This window comes from Spea bombifrons, chromosome 11 (assembly GCF_027358695.1).
Source record: "Spea bombifrons isolate aSpeBom1 chromosome 11, aSpeBom1.2.pri, whole genome shotgun sequence".
Taxonomy (NCBI): domain Eukaryota; kingdom Metazoa; phylum Chordata; class Amphibia; order Anura; family Pelobatidae; genus Spea; species Spea bombifrons.
In genome coordinates, this window is record NC_071097.1 from 26,097,639 (window position 1) to 26,116,045 (window position 18,407).

At 37.8% G+C, this 18,407-nt stretch overlaps 1 protein-coding gene across 2 annotated transcripts in view; it reads right to left on the reverse strand.

Annotated features, from left to right (window-relative positions):
* The window catches only part of MGMT (O-6-methylguanine-DNA methyltransferase), a 169,590-nt gene that overhangs the window by 47,482 nt on the left and 103,701 nt on the right, over window positions 1-18,407 (reverse strand). For both annotated transcript variants that reach the window (XM_053450429.1, XM_053450428.1), the window contains exon 4: window positions 7,416-7,576. In XM_053450429.1, coding sequence (XP_053306404.1) covers window positions 7,416-7,576 — 161 coding nt within the window. The remainder of the gene's footprint in view (window positions 1-7,415; window positions 7,577-18,407) is intronic.

Sequence of the window (18,407 nt, forward strand, 5' to 3'; positions counted from 1 at the left end):
GGCTGATTTGGCATCAACTGGTTCCATAGGCAACATTTTTAAAAATAACTTTACCTGTCCTTTATACCACAAAACAGTTTGACCAAGGAAAAGTGAACTTCTGCTATTATGTGGCCATTACAGACGTGGCCAGCCTGTAGATCTGCAGCTGGACTTTTCCTCCTACTGCTTCCTAAGGACGATGGCAGCTGGATAACTACAGCTTGGCCACTGTTAGTATGGGAAACTGTCCAATCTCCCAGCTATTTCGAAATAGCATGCCGGTACAAAAATTGCAAATAACATATTTTTTTTGGTTGTTGTTCTTGTACACATTCTCACGCAATGATTTTCCCCTAAGCATATTTTTGAGTTGTATAACTGTTTAATATCTGTTAACATGTTTTATTACCCACTTTAAGGTCTCTATACCAAAATCTGACATGGTTCCCACTAAGACAAACTCCCAGCAGCGCAATTTACAAGGAAATAGTGCCAGTGAAAACATCTACAAGAATCAGAGCTTCGTGTTCCCAGTGAAAACCCCCTCCAGTTGGCAACCAGTACCAGGAATGTCAATATCATTACCTAGAATTTTTGGACACCTGCAACTACTAAATCCTGCCACCAGTAGACACACAGCAATCTATTGTGTATACTATATATACATGTATAGTCAGTTTGATGCTGTCCATTAAATGCTGGGGTATGAAGATAGAATGTCACCAAGAAAATACTCAACACTAGGGTTTTTTCCACTGTGGCTGTATAGTTAGCCTGTCATAAAGTACCAAGAATGATAAAACTGTGTCCTTCAAAAGTTTTATGTTACTGAGAAAGTGGTAGATAAGTGGAATAGCCCCCCAGCACAAGTGGTCAAGGTTAACACAGTAAGGAAATTGATTAAGGTTTGCAGGAAAAATAGGGAAGAGAAGATGGGCTGAATTGATTTTATCCACCATCATATATATCTATACTGATCAGCCATAACATTATGACCACCTGCCTAATATTGTGTAGGTTCCACTTTTGCCACCAAAACAGACCTGGCTCATCGAGGCATGGACTTCATTAGACCTCCGAAGCTGTGTATCTGGCACCAAGACGTTAGCAGCAGATCCTTTTAATCCTGTAAGTTGCAAGGTGGGGCCTCCACGGACTTGCTTGTCCTGCATATCCCATAGATGCTTGATTGGCCTCCAACGTGCATCAATGAGCCTTTGCCGCCCATGACACTGTCGCTGGTTTTCCACTTTTCCTTCCTTGAACAACTTTTGATAGGTGCTAAGCGAGGTAGACCAGGAACACCCCACAAGAGCTGCAGTTTTGGAGATTCTCTGACGCAGTCGTTTAGCCATCACAATTTCGTCAAAGTCGCTCAGATCCTTACGCTTGACCACTATTCCACTTTGAGGACGAAATGTTCACTTGCTGCCTAATATATCCCACCCACTGACAGGTGCCATGATAACAAAATTATCAGTGTTATTCACTTCACCTGTCACTGGCAATAATGTTATGGCTGATCGGTGTATATACCAAAGAGAAGCATAAGGTCTGTTAAAGAAATATATAAATAATAAAAATACCTTTAACCTATAGGCTCATCTCTGCTCCACTTGGTTAAGATTGCCATCACACAGCCCTGCAAATTGATTTAAGTCTTTATTTTGGAGCCTAGTTTTTATGTTTTTTTCCTTTTCATCTGCCGCTGAACAACTATTATTATCTTTCTGACAACATAACATGTTCACCAGAAAGAATAAGAAGCCATATTAACATATTAAACAGGAGGAATGAATTTGCCACTTAAAGGATTATGGAGACTAAACATTCTGTCAACTGCCTAATGGTTGTAAACGTTGAGAGAAAAAAAAAAGAAATACACGGATGCTTCTCACTATGCGTATAATATTTTAAACAGGGGTCCTGAAAACACTGTGTTTAGAAAGGTATGCATGGCTGATGCTGATGGAGAGCCTGCTGGTTCATAACGCTCTACAAATTGCTCAACGGCAGTTCATCCATATATAAAAATGTCTCCAGTATATGTCAGCTTGCGTTATCAGCTGCCCTTGTGCAACATGAATTTGCCTGACAGTTAGCTTGGTCACTTGCCTCCTTTTAGGAACACTTTAAGCACAGCTACTGGTGTCTTCAAATTGTGTGCACTTCCTGTGCTCTGTAAAGATTGTGTGCTACACGTTGCTAAACTTCCCTACAAGACAAGTTTCATTTATCTGAAATTAATAACACTGGGCTGTACTAATGAGTAACTTTTACAGGAACGGGATGTTAAAGTAAAAGTAGAATGTATAAATACTCAGGAGCTCAGTGACCTCTGCGTGGGACGTACATGCATAATTTTGCTTGCCCGTTTTTGTTAGAAAATAATATCTATGGCATTCTTTTACAATGGATTTAGGCTGGCTGTCGAGGGATCCAGAATAAAGGACACATTGCATTGTACTGGAGGGGCAGTTCGGCGAGCTGCCCTGGGCCAGGCCTAGGCAGGGACAGGATAGAAAGCCCTCTGCGTAGCTCTCTGAAATAGAAAACCTTTTACTTGCAATTCCACATATATCCACCAGGAGTGACAAGGAGTTTAGGCAGCATTCACGTGATGATCGGATCCTTTCTTTGTTTCCTTTATGGGCTTTCTAGTCATTCCCTTTCATGAAATGTGCATTGTCTCTGAAATGTTCTTGAGCTGATTTATTACTTGACCACTTCGATTGGAATGCCCCCCCTAGGATGAATCCTACCAGCCCTTCCATGTGCCTAGGCCAGCAATCCTTTGCTAAATGCATTCATAATATTGTAAATACTCTTTGTACATTGAACTCTATTAACATTATATCAAGATTTTGGTGGCATGAAGAAATAGTGAAGCCTACCTAATTTGGCTGTGGTGAGGCTAAAGGATAACATGACCCAAGTGTCTCTAACTGGGGAGATTAAGTAGTTAATAGACAAATCTGAATGGCAGCTAATCACAGCTTAATTAAACTAGTGTCTTCAGAGTATGGAAGCTTTCTGGACGAAACAGTGTTGTGAAACGCAGTAGTTTATGAAATAAAGTGCAAATGAGTTACACATATTCCAAATGTTGGAACATAGTTTAGCGAGGCTAATGTATGAAGACTGGGATTAATTAAAGCATGGTTAACACATTGTGGTTAGGGGAAATATGGTACAAATAATGCACCAAGGAGAGTGTAGATATGTAAATACACTAAAATAATTTTTAGAGACTTGATTCTTAATAGAACTCTATAGACCTCCAGAATCTCAAGTCAAATCCAGAATATAAAGGCACTTATATGTTCCTAGCCGTGTTCAAACAGGTGATTTTTGGTTGCATTGAGTTTTCTATAACTTTGGTGATATCCCAATGGGTATTGATTGTTTTCTCTGGTTCAGTCTATTAGATTAACCCCGTTTTGTGTGAAGGGTGTAAATAGGAAGACAATGAGGGTAGTAATTGTAGAATTATTACACGTGCACTGAGATGGCTTTTTTTTTTGCAACTAAACCATGTGGTTAACATAAAGTGGGATGGTAAGGCTTATGAAAAAGGTATATTTACAAGATTTATGAGAAATAAAAAAATATAACAAAGAAATGCAATTTTACAGGGTAAGCTTTTACTAGTTTATAAAAATGCAATGTTTTACTGGAAAATACATGCAATGATATCATTTTCACGTACGTCTATGAAATATAAAACAATATGTCCTAGTAACTCTAGAAACATTAATAACTAATATTAGAAAATAGTTATATATATATATACACACATGTATATGTTTATATCCAAGAAGTATTGTGGTTTACTCATTTTTTCACGACGGGTGCTAGTGATGGATTAATATGGTCCAATAAATTTTTTATGTGAAGCAACAGAATTAATATAGTAAAAGTGGGGTCAGGCACAGAACAAAAGGCTGCTAGGGATTACATTTTTGGTATTATCCATTCTATTTTTTTAAACATCTTCAGAACCCGATATTACTGATTGTGAAACCATTTATCATATAGTATTTCAAAGGCTGTTAGGTGGGATGTGTTCTACCTACTGCTTACATGGGGTCTACTAACCAAGTTTGAAATGCCATTTAAATCCAATGTCATTGAGATATTAACATGAAATCTTGTTTCCAAGAATTGCTGGCAGACCAAGTTTTGTTCCTCCCACTGGATCAAATCTCAATATCGGCTAGATGGTAGGACAATCTGGCACCAAAGCTATATCCTTGCACTATGAGGCCAACATTCTTCTAGAGGTCTGCTTGTCTGTTGTGTTACCCCACATCCTACTAGATTATAAATGCTCCTGGGAAGAACCCTCAAACCGTTCTGAATCACATTCTTAGGTATTATGTAATATGTATCAGGTGTACTCCCTTGGTCTACAAGATATGTTAGCAATCAGTAGAAAAGGAACAATAACCGCGACTACAGTAATAATAATCATGGTTTCTTTCGTAGATCATCATAGTCTTCCCTCCATACATTATGTTTAATAGCTCACATTATATTATGATTTTATGTTGTAATATAATAGAATAATGAAGAGAGCTGGTATTATACACTGGAACAAAAGTGCTTTAGAACAGGCATCTATTACAGAATTCTGTTCTTGTTCACATGACAGCAGCTTTCACCAGAACATATCTGTATATATATTTATTACACTTCATCTGTGTGCAGTACAGACCATTAGAAAGATATCCAAGAACGTGCAAGGGTTTGTGAATGCAGATAAATGGCTCTTATACAGACATCAGAGATCATTATCTTGGCTAAGGAAAGCAAGTAAAGGGCAAAGTGCTGACCACAGCAAAATATTCAAAGCAAGTGTGGAAATGACACAGCAATTTGTCTGTTATGTCATGTTTTCTCATACATAAATAATACACATATTTCAATAATAACGTTGACTGCAAAACTTAAGAAAAAAAAATAAAAAAAACACTCCTGCAATATTAACAGGTATTGAACGTCTCAAATTTGATTGTTACTGTAGCTACTTCGGTAGATTTTGATATTTCTTCCTTAATTACATCTGAACTGTAAAGGTGATTGAAGAAAACACAATTTGTAACACATATAAGTGGGTTATAAATGCATCTGCGCACATTAAGATATATATATGGATAGGAGGTAGAAGGCTTAGGAGAATAAATCATATGGGAGAGATGGATATAGGTTTCTTTAATCTAACTGTTCATTTGAAAATCAGGGCCAAAAAATATAATAGCATAGTAAAAAAAAACAAAAATCTTACTATTGAGACTAAAACTGGCCTTGAGTTTCTTGCCCTGGAATATCTCGATGATGGCAGCTAGTTGCACTGCTGTTAAAGTAAGGCTCTGACACCACTCGATCCAGAGGACGTGATGGGCCAAATGTCTCCCCTCCAAAATCCTTGAAGTAGAATGATTATGGAACCCACCAGGTATTGGCCTCCCAGCACAATGTGTAATTCTACCCTGTGAAGACTGGCATCAATGCATATAGAAAACGCTAACATCATGCACTGGTTAGGTTCTTTGAGCCCCAGCTCACTGGCATCGGTGCAGAGACCACAAGCTGTCTACGTGATGTGTTTTGGCTGCGGCAGGCACAAGCAATGCCTTTTCCGACATCGCACACCGGTAGTGTATGTTGGCAGCGAAGCTGCATCTTTGCGACCTGCACTGTTTGTTTCCTCATGGCTATAAACAGTAAGACCTGGCTACATGGTCTCCTAACAACTCACCTCTTTAGGTTACTAAGTAGAACGCCTACATGGTTGGGCTAGCCCTGTGAATGCGAGAAAACACGTGAAAAGCAGCAGAAAACTGGAAGAATCAGTACCTGCCGTGATCGCTCAGAAAGTCTGCTTTTGATTGTGGTGATATTTGAGCCCAGACACAGAGAGAGAGGGGTCTTAATGGGGGAGATATGTTTTATATAAATATGTCAATCAATACACTTCGCGGGACTCTCTAGATTTATTGTCTATTATTTCACACTGTCTGTGACTGCCTTTTTTATTTAACAAATTATTTGAAATCAATAATTATTACTGATCTCATTATTTTTGTCCCTTGGTAGAGATGGACTTGTGATGGCAAACGTTCAGACATGCTTTTGTATAAAATGTAAAGATTTAGCGTTTGGGCACTTCTGATATTAACCCATTATGGTGTTCTCGACAGCTTTTATTGGCAGATACAGCTTTAACATCAATAAAAGTCTTATAAAATTAGAACACCCATAAAAATGTCTACTATTATATGAAATAAACAGACAGCATATATATATCGGTATAGCGCCTGTTAGTAAGTGTAACATTACTTTAGAAAGAGTGGACGGAAGGTTGACCTTGATAGTCACTCATTGTATTGGACTACAGATCCTATCCCCTGCCCTACAAGAGCCAGGGGTTTTTCAAGCCTGATGAAGGAACCATGATCTATCAGATACCCATAATAACTCTGGACAAAGCATAGATCATTCGATTATTTTTTTTAACATCAGACAGCTGGCAGATTTATCTGGTACTGGAAAGTTTTTTTTTCAATTAAATGCGGTCCTTACATTAATCCGGGATTTTTCTTTTTTTGCATACATTTATTTATTCCTACAAACATTATGATAACGGATTTTCTTTTGTCTAGAAGTGTATCTTGTTGCCTGATGCCAGATGTACTACAGATATATATTATTACAATTACTGTAACAATTATAAAGGAATCCAGTGAATTTTGTCTCTACGGCCCCCCAAAAATCAATATGCTGAGAATGAAATGTAAATCGTGCGATCTTTTATTAAAGATTGTTTCAGCAAGAAATGTGGCGAATTTTGGACGCCTAAAGTGTTTGATGCTTCCAATAACTGAAGGATACTAAACATTAATCTATTTGCAGGGAACTCTGAACAGCTACCTAATGTAACATAACTCTCACCAACTGTGTTTATGAAACGGTCTAATTGACCATTAGTAAGCCTCATTTACTATGTTTTGTGGAAAGAAAATTAACCCTCTGCATGCCATTGTATACACTAACATGCTCAACTGGGTTAACCCATATATTCCAATTTAGAATGAACTAATATAAAAAAATGTCTCACAAAAAATTAACACTTTTTACTCAACCCTATATTCAACCATATGAATTTATGTTCAAACATTTTTGTCCAGCTGGTCAAAGTTGAGCAGTATTGTTGAATAGTCGAGAACAAAAGACTGAGTGCCAACATTAACCCCGAAACTTGAAGCAGGGCAAGATTACAGTGACCCTTCAATACTCATCACATGGTTTACTTATTTAAGGAGTGCATCGGTATATCAGATTACTTAATCCAGCACAGAATGTTGTGTATGCGACAGGTATTTGAGGCAGGGCAAATATGTTGTAAGAAGACAAGCTATACAATTAAATACCTTTCTCCAAGACAGAATTGTGGAAATCTGGGATAGGGAGTTTCTCGATGGTCCAGGGCTCACAAAAGTAGGTTTGGAGCCAGGCTGTACATTGCTTCAACGGTGCGCTGAGTTCCTTAGAATCGTTGCATACCTCGAAAGACACAGGGGCACCCCGAGCCCTATTAAAAAGACAAAAGCCATGTTTTATAATCTTGCCACATTGCTAAAATACAGGATAGTTGCATGTCAATACAAAGCAGCTATACTTCTGCTGTGGATGTGATAGCACCTCTATGGACGGGGTGGTTAATATTGATGAATATGCACTTATACTACACTTATTTTTGCATTTGTAGTTGGTTACTAAGATGTGTGATTGTTTTAGATATAGCAGTGTAATCTTGTAAACTAGCTGGGGTGTTTTAGTTGCTCTAGGAGTTTCCTGCTCCCATCAGTTTTTACTTACATAAATCAGTCACTGGATCAATTCTCATTGGCCAATCCTGTTGATATACTTGTATTTACAAAACTGACCTAGAAGGTTGACATAGTGATCACTGAAAGGATCTAGCGATTATGTAAATGATGCCTCATACTCCTTGTGGACATATATGGAACAGCAAGTGAAAAAAGCTACCAGACCCAAATCTCCAAATAATGAAACCCAGGCCAACCACTGCTTAGTGTCCTTTCACTATGAGCTAAATTGGTCTCAGGTCTAGAGTAATTCTCACATCTCCATTTAAGAGCAATCTTTTTTTAATAACACAAATATTGCCACACATGAGATTAATTAAATTCAACTGAATTCCAATTTAGCGTGACTTTTTGAGTTTGCCAGCTACCCTTGGCACCTGAAATCCTGACGAGTTCCGTAGGATATTAATTTAAAGCTACGGGATGCAGGTTACCACAGCTAAGCCACAATGTTGTCGTGCACATGATTAACTAAAAAGTCCTGCATTTTAATAACATTAATGGTTTCCCCGGTGGTGAAAAATAATTTCCACAATGTGTTTGTTCATATAAGTGTGCATGATTGTTTAATCTCAAATTATGCAGATATGTCCAATGATTCCTAATAATGAGACCCACATGCACAATATATCTGTATAGTTCTTAGACTGACGTCCCTGCCTGTTTGTATGCAGACGGAAGCGTAGGGTCCATAGAGGCTTCAGGTTTGGCCAAGCTGCCACTATGAAGGGAGCATCCAACTGTATTAGCATATTTAATTGGCCACTTCTACAGAGAATTATGGTCCAACATGTTTGTGTTGCAACAGATTTGCAAATACATTTGGCCTTTAAAATGATAGACTGAACAGACCAACACAACAGCCTTCTCTGACCTCAGGTTTTCAGGGGGAAAAAATCTGTGTTGAGTGGTAACTCTTATTATTTCGGTATTTGAGGCTTATTTTAGACAGTTACGCTCTGTACTATAACAGTTAAACCTTGTGAGTGCCAAGCCGCATGTCTGCACCAACAATACTTAGTTAGATTAAAGAAATGGTGAATGAACCTTAAGTGGTGGGAAAAAGATACCTTTTAAAGGGAAAGCATTCAACATAAATTAAGTTCATTTAGTAAAAGTACCTTTAACATCTGCTGCTTGCTATTTGGTTTAGAAGTGCATGGGATCAGTAAAAGGCATCAGTTGTAGGATCTGGCATAGCGAGAATTTCCTAATCATCTAACAATGTTTTGAATCAATTCATAATACAAATGTGAATGAGAATACGTCACACACATGCTCTCAATGACTGCTTTCTGAAAACAGTAAAGGCAAAACAGATAGGTTGTGTAGGATTTGCGTGCTTACCTTAAAAGTAGACCACGCAAGCAGTAGAAATGGGGAACTCTCCACTTTTCCCCCAAAGAAAGGGCGATTAGATCCACATCAGTTCTGCCAATGTGACAAAGATGACAAAAACTCCAAGATCATGCAATGATTCCATCAGCAAAGGAAGAGGAAAGTTGAAGACTCATACCACCAATGCCACGCTAATATAGGCAGGTATGTCTCAGGGATTATTTTATTACGTGGTGAGAATTCTGCACCTTATGGCTGATTGATATTGATTTAATGGCATCCCTGGGTCAGAAGTAAAGGTGAGCCTCCCACAACCAAGGCAACAGGAGAGAGAAACCCTAAAGATCAAGCCTCACCACTGCATCTCAGCAGCAATGATTAATAACACATGTATGTTAGTAGAAGTTTTTAGGGCCAAATCTACTTCACTAACAGGGGCCAAAACTTTGTTTCTTTACACATGAATTGGAGAAATGTCCAATAGGATCTGTTTTATTGCGGATTATCCTAATGTATATTACATATATATCTATTCAATTATTGTATTGTCTAGTAACACTGTGGAATTTACAACATATTTCTTCTTTTTTAGGTGTTAATCTAAAAGTTAATAAACATTATATTAGAAATGTACATTTTAATATATTTTCACAAGCTCAACAACATTTTGCCTAAGGTGAGGCTGTTTAAAAGTGTTGGAATACGTATCCACTGGAAAGAAATGTTGCAATATCCAACCAAATATTCTTTGTGGGATAGAAAAGATGGCATAAAAACATTGGAATGCAGTTTTATAATGTCTGCCCAACATGCTTTTAATATACAACTGAGTAACTGTTAAGCTTTTATGAGGTTGGATTATACAAGGTCCAGTGTTGCCACCTTGGCTGTTTTGGGATGTTTTAGATATTTTATTTTTTTTTATAGGCAAAGAGATCTTTTTACACCAGTGAAGCCAGATTTAGATTTTTTGTGCAGAAGTCCCTAGGCAAAGTAATTATGATGACCCTTCTTTCTTTTATAGCATTAATCCGCTTACGGAACAGTAATAAAAGTAACGGTACATAGATCACTGTTATACTTCTATACATAATATGCATTCTATAGCAGGGACTGCAAACTGTCCCTTTATAAAGTATATCGTCACTGGTGGTGGAAAAGTGGTGAGTATGGTGAGGGGATTTAAACATGCACTGGATAGACATACGGTTATTCTGAATATAAAACATGGCAAAGGAGCTAGTGCTGTTTGACTTTATTACATTAGGAAAAATGGGCAGACAAATTCAGTTTCAATATTTTTATCCCCGAGTATCGAATTCATAAGGCAAGCAAATACAAGTCAGAAAAATGTCGTCTCAATCAAAATAAAAGATACTGAAGCAGCAATGAATACACAAGCAACGCTCCTGAATATTAAATATTAGCTGTCGAGACATTACTGGCATTCAGCCACCTGTACATAAAATATCAGCCAAAGTAACCACAGGAAACACGCACCTTTAGGCAGGAATATGAGTTGAAGCTTTTGCTTAATACGCTGTTTCATGATGGAAAGATATTGGGTTTATTTCAAAACAACTATTTGTAATATATTTGAAATGTACCCTAAAGTTATTGGGGCTTTTCAATGACAAAGTAATATGCTTGCCATGCCCATAGTTTTGTCCTGGGCTTTCAAATATCATCTGCAAAAATCACATCTGGAAAAATACCGGTATGTTCCTTGTTGGGATACTCTGTATATGTAAATGGAGTTTGTTGGGATACTCTGTATATGTAAATGGAGTTTGTTGGGATACTCTGTATATGTAAATGGAGTTTGTTGGGATACTCTGTGTAGGTAAATGGAGTTTGTTGGGATACTCTGTGTATGTAAATGGAGTTTGTTGGGATACTCTGTGTAGGTAAATGGAGTTTGTTGGGATACTCTGTGTATGTAAATGGAGTTTGTTGGGATACTCTGTGTATGTAAATGGAGTTTGTTGGGATACTCTGTGTATGTAAATGGAGTTTGTTGGGATACTCTGTGTATGTCAATGGAGTTTGTTGGGATACTCTGTGTATGTAAATGGAGTTTGTTGGGATACTCTGTGTATGTAAATGGAGTTTGTTGGGATACTCTGTGTATGTAAATGGAGTTTGTTGGGATACTCTGTGTATGTAAATGGAGTTTGTTGGGATACTCTGTGTATGTAAATGGAGTTTGTTGGGATACTCTGTGTATGTAAATGGAGTTTGTTGGGATACTCTGTGTATGTCAATGGAGTTTGTTGGGATACTCTGTGTATGTAAATGGAGTTTGTTGGGATACTCTGTGTAGGTAAATGGAGTTTGTTGGGATACTCTGTGTATGTCAATGGAGTTTGTTGGGATACTCTGTGTATGTAAATGGAGTTTGTTGGGATACTCTGTGTATGTAAATGGAGTTTGTTGGGATACTCTGTGTATGTCAATGGAGTTTGTTGGGATACTCTGTGTATGTAAATGGAGTTTGTTGGGATACTCTGTGTAGGTAAATGGAGTTTGTTGGGATACTCTGTGTAGGTAAATGGAGTTTGTTGGGATACTCTGTGTATGTAAATGGAGTTTGTTGGGATACTCTGTATATGTAAATGGAGTTTGTTGGGATACTCTGTGTATGTTAATGGAGTTTGTTGGGATACTCTGTATATGTAAATGGAGTTTGTTGGGATACTCTGTGTAGGTAAATGGAGTTTGTTGGGATACTCTGTATATGTAAATGGAGTTTGTTGGGATACTCTGTGTAGGTAAATGGAGTTTGTTGGGATACTCTGTGTATGTAAATGGAGTTTGTTGGGATACTCTGTGTAGGTAAATGGAGTTTGTTGGGATACTCTGTGTATGTAAATGGAGTTTGTTGGGATACTCTGTGTAGGTAAATTGAGGTTTTTGGCCACTATATTAATGAGCTATTTCATTGTGATCAGAAATGTGCAACCTACTCCTGGTCTAAAGAGACCATTTACATAGTGGTCAAAGTCAACTTTTGAACTTTTTACTATTGATTGATTTTGCTTTCCATGCACAAGTCTAATAGTCACTAGATTTGTCAACACTGAACCATCTGATGCCTCCCACTTACAACCTACGGATCCTGGTATAAATGATCCGACTTTCCACAAGATGTAATTTCCACTGTTCTACATTTTAAACATAGGTTAAAAAAAAAGACCTTGGCTTGTGTCCCTATCATAATAAATATTGTTCTTAGGTTTGGCTCAATATTTTTTTAATACTTTTCATCTTGGAAAATAGCGTGGATATGTATAAAAGCTGCCATTTGTAAGACATCTTTCTTACTTTCGAAATCCGTGAAAGGTTCCGTAATTGGACTAATATTTTTCCAATCAAATACTTGCGTCGAGGTCTCAGTGCTGACTTTTTATGGTGAACCACTTAGGGCTGTTAGTTTGACCTATTGTTTGACCTTACCCCTCTGACCAGATTGGAGATATCAAGAGGGTTCCTACAATGATGTATGAGATTGTGGGAAGTTTTTAATGCCTTGGCCAAGACCTTGAACTCGGCCCTATCCCTTGGAAAGATCTATTCCCAAAAGAAGCTCAAGATCCCAGAAAAATCAATGCCACAAAGAAATGTCTCTGACATATTTCAAGCAGGTTACAAAGGAAGGAATACCATCAATTTATTTCAGATAATATAACTTTTCTTTTTTTAACCTTTTCACCCCTACATCGAAAGGTTAATTGATAGAATGAAAAAGCACCCATTACTGCTACCATTTAATTTAATCATCTGAACACAACCTTTTTAGTAATTTGCAGTGGTTGCCAATGCTCTGGTATATTCCTATTCTCCATTGCCAGCCAAGAGTTGGACCCTGTCCCTCCTGCTGCTCCAGAACACAACTCCCATTACTCTTATTTGGATTATGGGAACTTTACTGAATTCTGAACTTTGTAGTAAGGTAATGAATATATTAAAAAAGGCCAACCCGAAACCAATGTAGGGCAATAAACATATTTAAAATAGCGGCTTACATTGATATAAATATTTTGCCAATTTCCAAGAGTAATAGAACATACAAATGTAAATTGCAGCTTCCCCGTTTGATTCCCCGCATTTGCTTCCATTTAACATGTTTTATTAATAACATTTTGAGACAACATATTACAGTCAACAATGTGGAAATTATAAAAGTCACTTTTTATCAACACCTTAACATATCATTAAAGCAGCTCTCTCCGTGCAATAGATGAAGACAAAAAAAGAACCAAACTGCAGATAAATTATCTGCTCCCCAGTGATTCCAAAACAATTACAGGATGCGGAGCAATCTAGTTAAATTTTATTCAAAAGCTTACTGCACTTGTGTTTTCCCTTATTTTTCTATCAATGAAACCCATGAGGTTTAAACACAATTCATTATGTATGAGACCCAACTTACATTCCTTGACTGTTGATTAATACAAAGTTTGCTGTATGTACATTTGCAACATTAGATGCATACAATATGCCAACTTATTTTTTTCGCTGAAGCTAATTATTTACAAAAATGACTACTAGACCTAGAATCTATTAAATACATGCATCCGGTATCAGCTTGGCCCCAAAAGACAGCCCTGGAATGAAGATCTTTTACATGATGTGACAACTTCTAGGAACACAGGTATTAATGCTGCAAATGCGGAAAATAAAATGTTCAAATAGGCGAGTTGCTTTGTTGTGTTCCGCAGCTCTGAACAAAGAGATGTTAATTGTTTTTTTTTTTAAAAGTCGCACTTGCTCTATTAATGTAGATTTAATCTGGGACTGATACTAACATGAAATCCTAAATTAGTATTAAATAATAATAATAATAATAATAATAATTCATTATTTATTTTACCATAGATGACTGCAAAAAAAATAAGGTCATCTGGAAGCCTGGAGACCCTAGGAAACTGCTTGTTTTTACCTTATAAGTGGGCTGACGTTCATGGTGGATAAAGTAATTGTTTGTTCCAAAATTGAAAGCAAAATATTTGAATTCGAATAACTTTATCCGTTGTTACATACTAGCTGCAACAATGAATTACATACTTTAATGGTTAAACAGACATCAAAATAAACATAAAAAATGTAAAAACCCCAATACCGGCTGTACCAATGGCAGTGATGAGCTCCTGCTGTGGAAGCCATTGTGCTTTGATCTCAAACAGTGGATACTGTTCTGTGATATACATACTAAATGTACACATAGATTTGAGCAGTTAACAAATGATTTTTGGACTTGTGCACTAGAAACTGAATACCTACCATATGGGTAATTTTAAAGGGCAATCTTACATTTCAGCAGCTCTAGATTTTATATGGTTGATTGACTCATCAAACCCATCCCCTCACATGTGCCTTTTTGAAAGTAGACAATATGCAAAGATAACCAAAAGGCTGCCAAATACACACATTCAATAACTTATTGTCTGTTTCCATTGGAAAGATTAACCTGTTTTTAGACCGACCGACTGATAGGTGAATTATATGTCCATTAAAGTTGCCACCTGCTAGGAACTGGTTAAGAAATAGTTTAGAGAATACAACATATGAAATAGTTTCTCTAAATGAAATAAAATGCTCTTATAAAAGACCAGCACACAACATGTTACTTGGGTCATTATAGGTGATAAAAATTCTGCATAAAACCCCCACTTTGAAGGCTTCATAAAATAAGCAATACTATGAAATACAGTAAGAGTGATTCGATGACATGGAATATATCTACTGAATAAAGGGTATGGAATTCAGTGTCTGATAGAATATAAATGACTATATCATGAGGATCAAATTACCTATTACCAGGTCAACCTTTTGTAGTTACCATAGTATGTAGTAATGTGTATGTAGTTCAGTGAGCCTCATAATGAATTCAATTATGAAACTAACCAAATATTCAATGTTATGAGACCAAATGGAAATGAATAGGCAATAGATGCTACAATGAGCATGCACATGCCTTGGAGATAAATGAGGGTCCAATGCACATCTGTGTCTATAAGATGGTGGTCTGCTTCATTAGTGAGCAGCAAAGCATTATACCAATGGAATATATTAAAGCAATGGCAAGATCAAGAGGAAAGCAGTACAAAACAAGAGTACAAGAAAAAGAGTTGATATTTGAGGGTGAATGCCAGAGAATAAGAAAAAATACTGCAGATATTTTTGCACTGGCAATGTCTGTCCATTTCCCCACTGCCACCCGACCTATCACTACAACTAATGAAAGTTTATAGAGGATCCGACTCTATTAGCACTGCCATAAATAGTTGACTCAGTGTGGTGCTTGAACAGGTTACCCAAATCACATGACCTAAAAAAACAGGTTTTCTTCATTGCTAAACTACAATACTGTATACAGCGTTGTATTTCATGCTCATAGAAAAATATTTTTCCATGGGACTGGGTAAAATTCCATGGGAAAGCTTCAGATGACATTCAGTACATTCAGTATGTTTAGAGTACCAAGAAAAAAGTATAGCCTAGAATAGGGATGGGCAACAATTAAGAAAAATCATCACTTTTGACAAAGTGTCAGGATGAATGTTCTTTATAATGTTACTATGGGCATACCTGGGACTCTTTGGTCAATCAGGGGAGCGCCATGTGGCCATGCCCACTACCCACCCATGTTTTGCCTTCCCCCTGCCCAACTTTCTAATATTAACATATAATAAACTATAGGTTTTAACAGAAGAAATATGATCTTTAGTTCACAGTTAACGAGCAGAGTTATGTAGCTGATGAGTGCACGTGGCTTTTAAGATGGCCGGGTGAAATACATATGGGGTGAAATCAGGGCCGGCCGAAGACTTAACGCCGCCTGGGGCGAAGTTTAAAACGCCGCCCCCCCCGCCGACGTCGGGGGGGGCGGCGTTTTAAACTTCGCCGACGCCATAATCTACGACCCCCCCCGGTACTTACTTTTAAACAGTCCTGCGGCGAGTCTCCCTGCTCTGCCACGGTGCCGGCTTGTAATGCTGAGCGCCGGAAATTGACGTCACTTCCGGCGCTCTGCATTACAAGCCGGCACCGGGACCGAACAGGGAGACTCGCCGCAGAGGAGAGAGAGAGGGGCGCCGAGCGGGTAAGTGAAAACTACTCGGTGCCCCTCTCTCTCTCTCTTCTCCGCTTCAAAAAAAAAAAAAAGCGCTTGGGGCAATTGCCCCAGTCTGCCCCATTATAGGGCCGGCCCTGGGTGAAATGCAGAACCTGGGACACTTGTTTCCCATCCTAGATGTTGCAGAGTTTTTTGTTATCTGCCATCATAACCAATGTTTCCAAGCCACAGTCAGCAGATTCATCAGTGATTCATATATCCAACTAATTGGCTATAACAACCTAGTTGTCTTTATCGAGCTGATGAGATGGTGTCTCTTCTCGTTGAACAAGTATAGCATAAAAATTGTCACAAGGAAAAAACATAAGTTTACAAAAATCTGCAATAGTTTTTTTTGCTTTCCTGGTATCTGTATCTTCACCCGTTACTTGCTCAACATGACATTTTACAGTAATAATGGAGAGAACAGATTTCATTTTTAATAACATATGGGGGGAGAACATGTATATAACTGTCAACATCCCCAACAAAGATGGCTTGACAAGGCTGTGTATAGTCTGCAGTGGGCAAACATTGGACAGTGAGTTGACAAAAGAAAAGCTGTATTTTATTGCTGGTAACCTGTCACATTCAGTATAATTTAGCCTGCACTTTCCTATATTTACAACCAATGTAAAGTAATTGCGGACTGAATATTGACATTTTGTGTCTGGTTTGCATAGCATCATCATGTATAATTTAATGATATTACAGAGTGTTGGCAGAACCCTCAGAAAGAAAACAAAGAAAATAAAATATATATATATAAAAATAAAACAACATTTGGAATCTGCATCTAATAAAGTCAGATGTTCAGATTTCATGTATAAATTTAACATTACCAGCATTATATATAGTGCAAATGAACAGAAACTGGATAAATCAAAAAGTTATGCATGCCTATTAAAGCAAATCATGTCTTTATTTTCACTCCCGTGGAAATTTGTTTTCAAATCCGACTCATTTTTCAGTTAAGAATACTTTCGTATTTTGATTCAATTTCATTTGCTGTTATTCATTCGTATACTTTTATTGATTTCCACCCCTCTTGTAATATACATAGCAATAGTGTGCTGCAGTATCTTGACTTAGGTCAGTCTGTGTCTTATAAATAAGAAAGGTGGACAGAATAAAGAGCAACACTGTATATCTCCAAGGTTTGGAGGAGAGCCGGACAGGCATACCATCTCCCATGGTGGCATCCTTCTGGTTGCGCTGCAACCTCAGTTTGCCAAGAAGACTGGAGGTCAAGGTTGATCTCACCTGAAAATTCAGGACAGCCTCTGGCTCATGCATTCATCTTTCTGGCTGACCTGCTTGGGGTAACTGGGATAATTTGGAACCTGGGACACTACTCCCTATAAAATCTCCCGAGGGTCCAATCAAAGAAAGAGCTACAAGTGACAATCAAATAAACATGTCTACCTGGCAATGCTTATGGGCATATACAAAAATTAGGAAAGAGAATCATGGGTATGTTATGTGAATACACTTCTGTCTGTTTTATCAGCTATACCCAGTCCCACCACTGACAACAACCTTTAACTCAAGTTGCTCCAGGGCAGTGACAATGATAGTAATCATGTTGATCACCTAGCGTGAAATTTGCGTACCTGGGAACTCTACGGGGTTTGACCCAGAGTCTCTGAGTGAAGCGCCACTTCCCCGGGTCTCAGGGTCACTTTGCTCTTTTTCCAGTCAGACGAGGGGCATTTGAACATTCCCACTTCCAACCACTCCTACACTCAACCCTGATGTGCAGTGACCTTTGCCTCACATATATCTATGTTATGAAATTATTCCGCTGACATATATAATGATAAAATTGCCAAAGAACATCAAAATAACTCAAGCTATTGCTTGTAGAAACAATTAAATTGAAACATTCATGGAATAGGCGTGAGGCTTTTCTGAATATAAGACAAGAACAAGGATGGAATAAGTTTAAACTGGGCAGACTAGATGGTCCGAATGATTCTTATTTTCTGTTAAATTCCACGTTTTTATTAAAGGGTTAGCGATTCAGGGAACTGGCCAGAAATCACTATCACAGACCTACAGTAGAAGAGGTTGCAGTC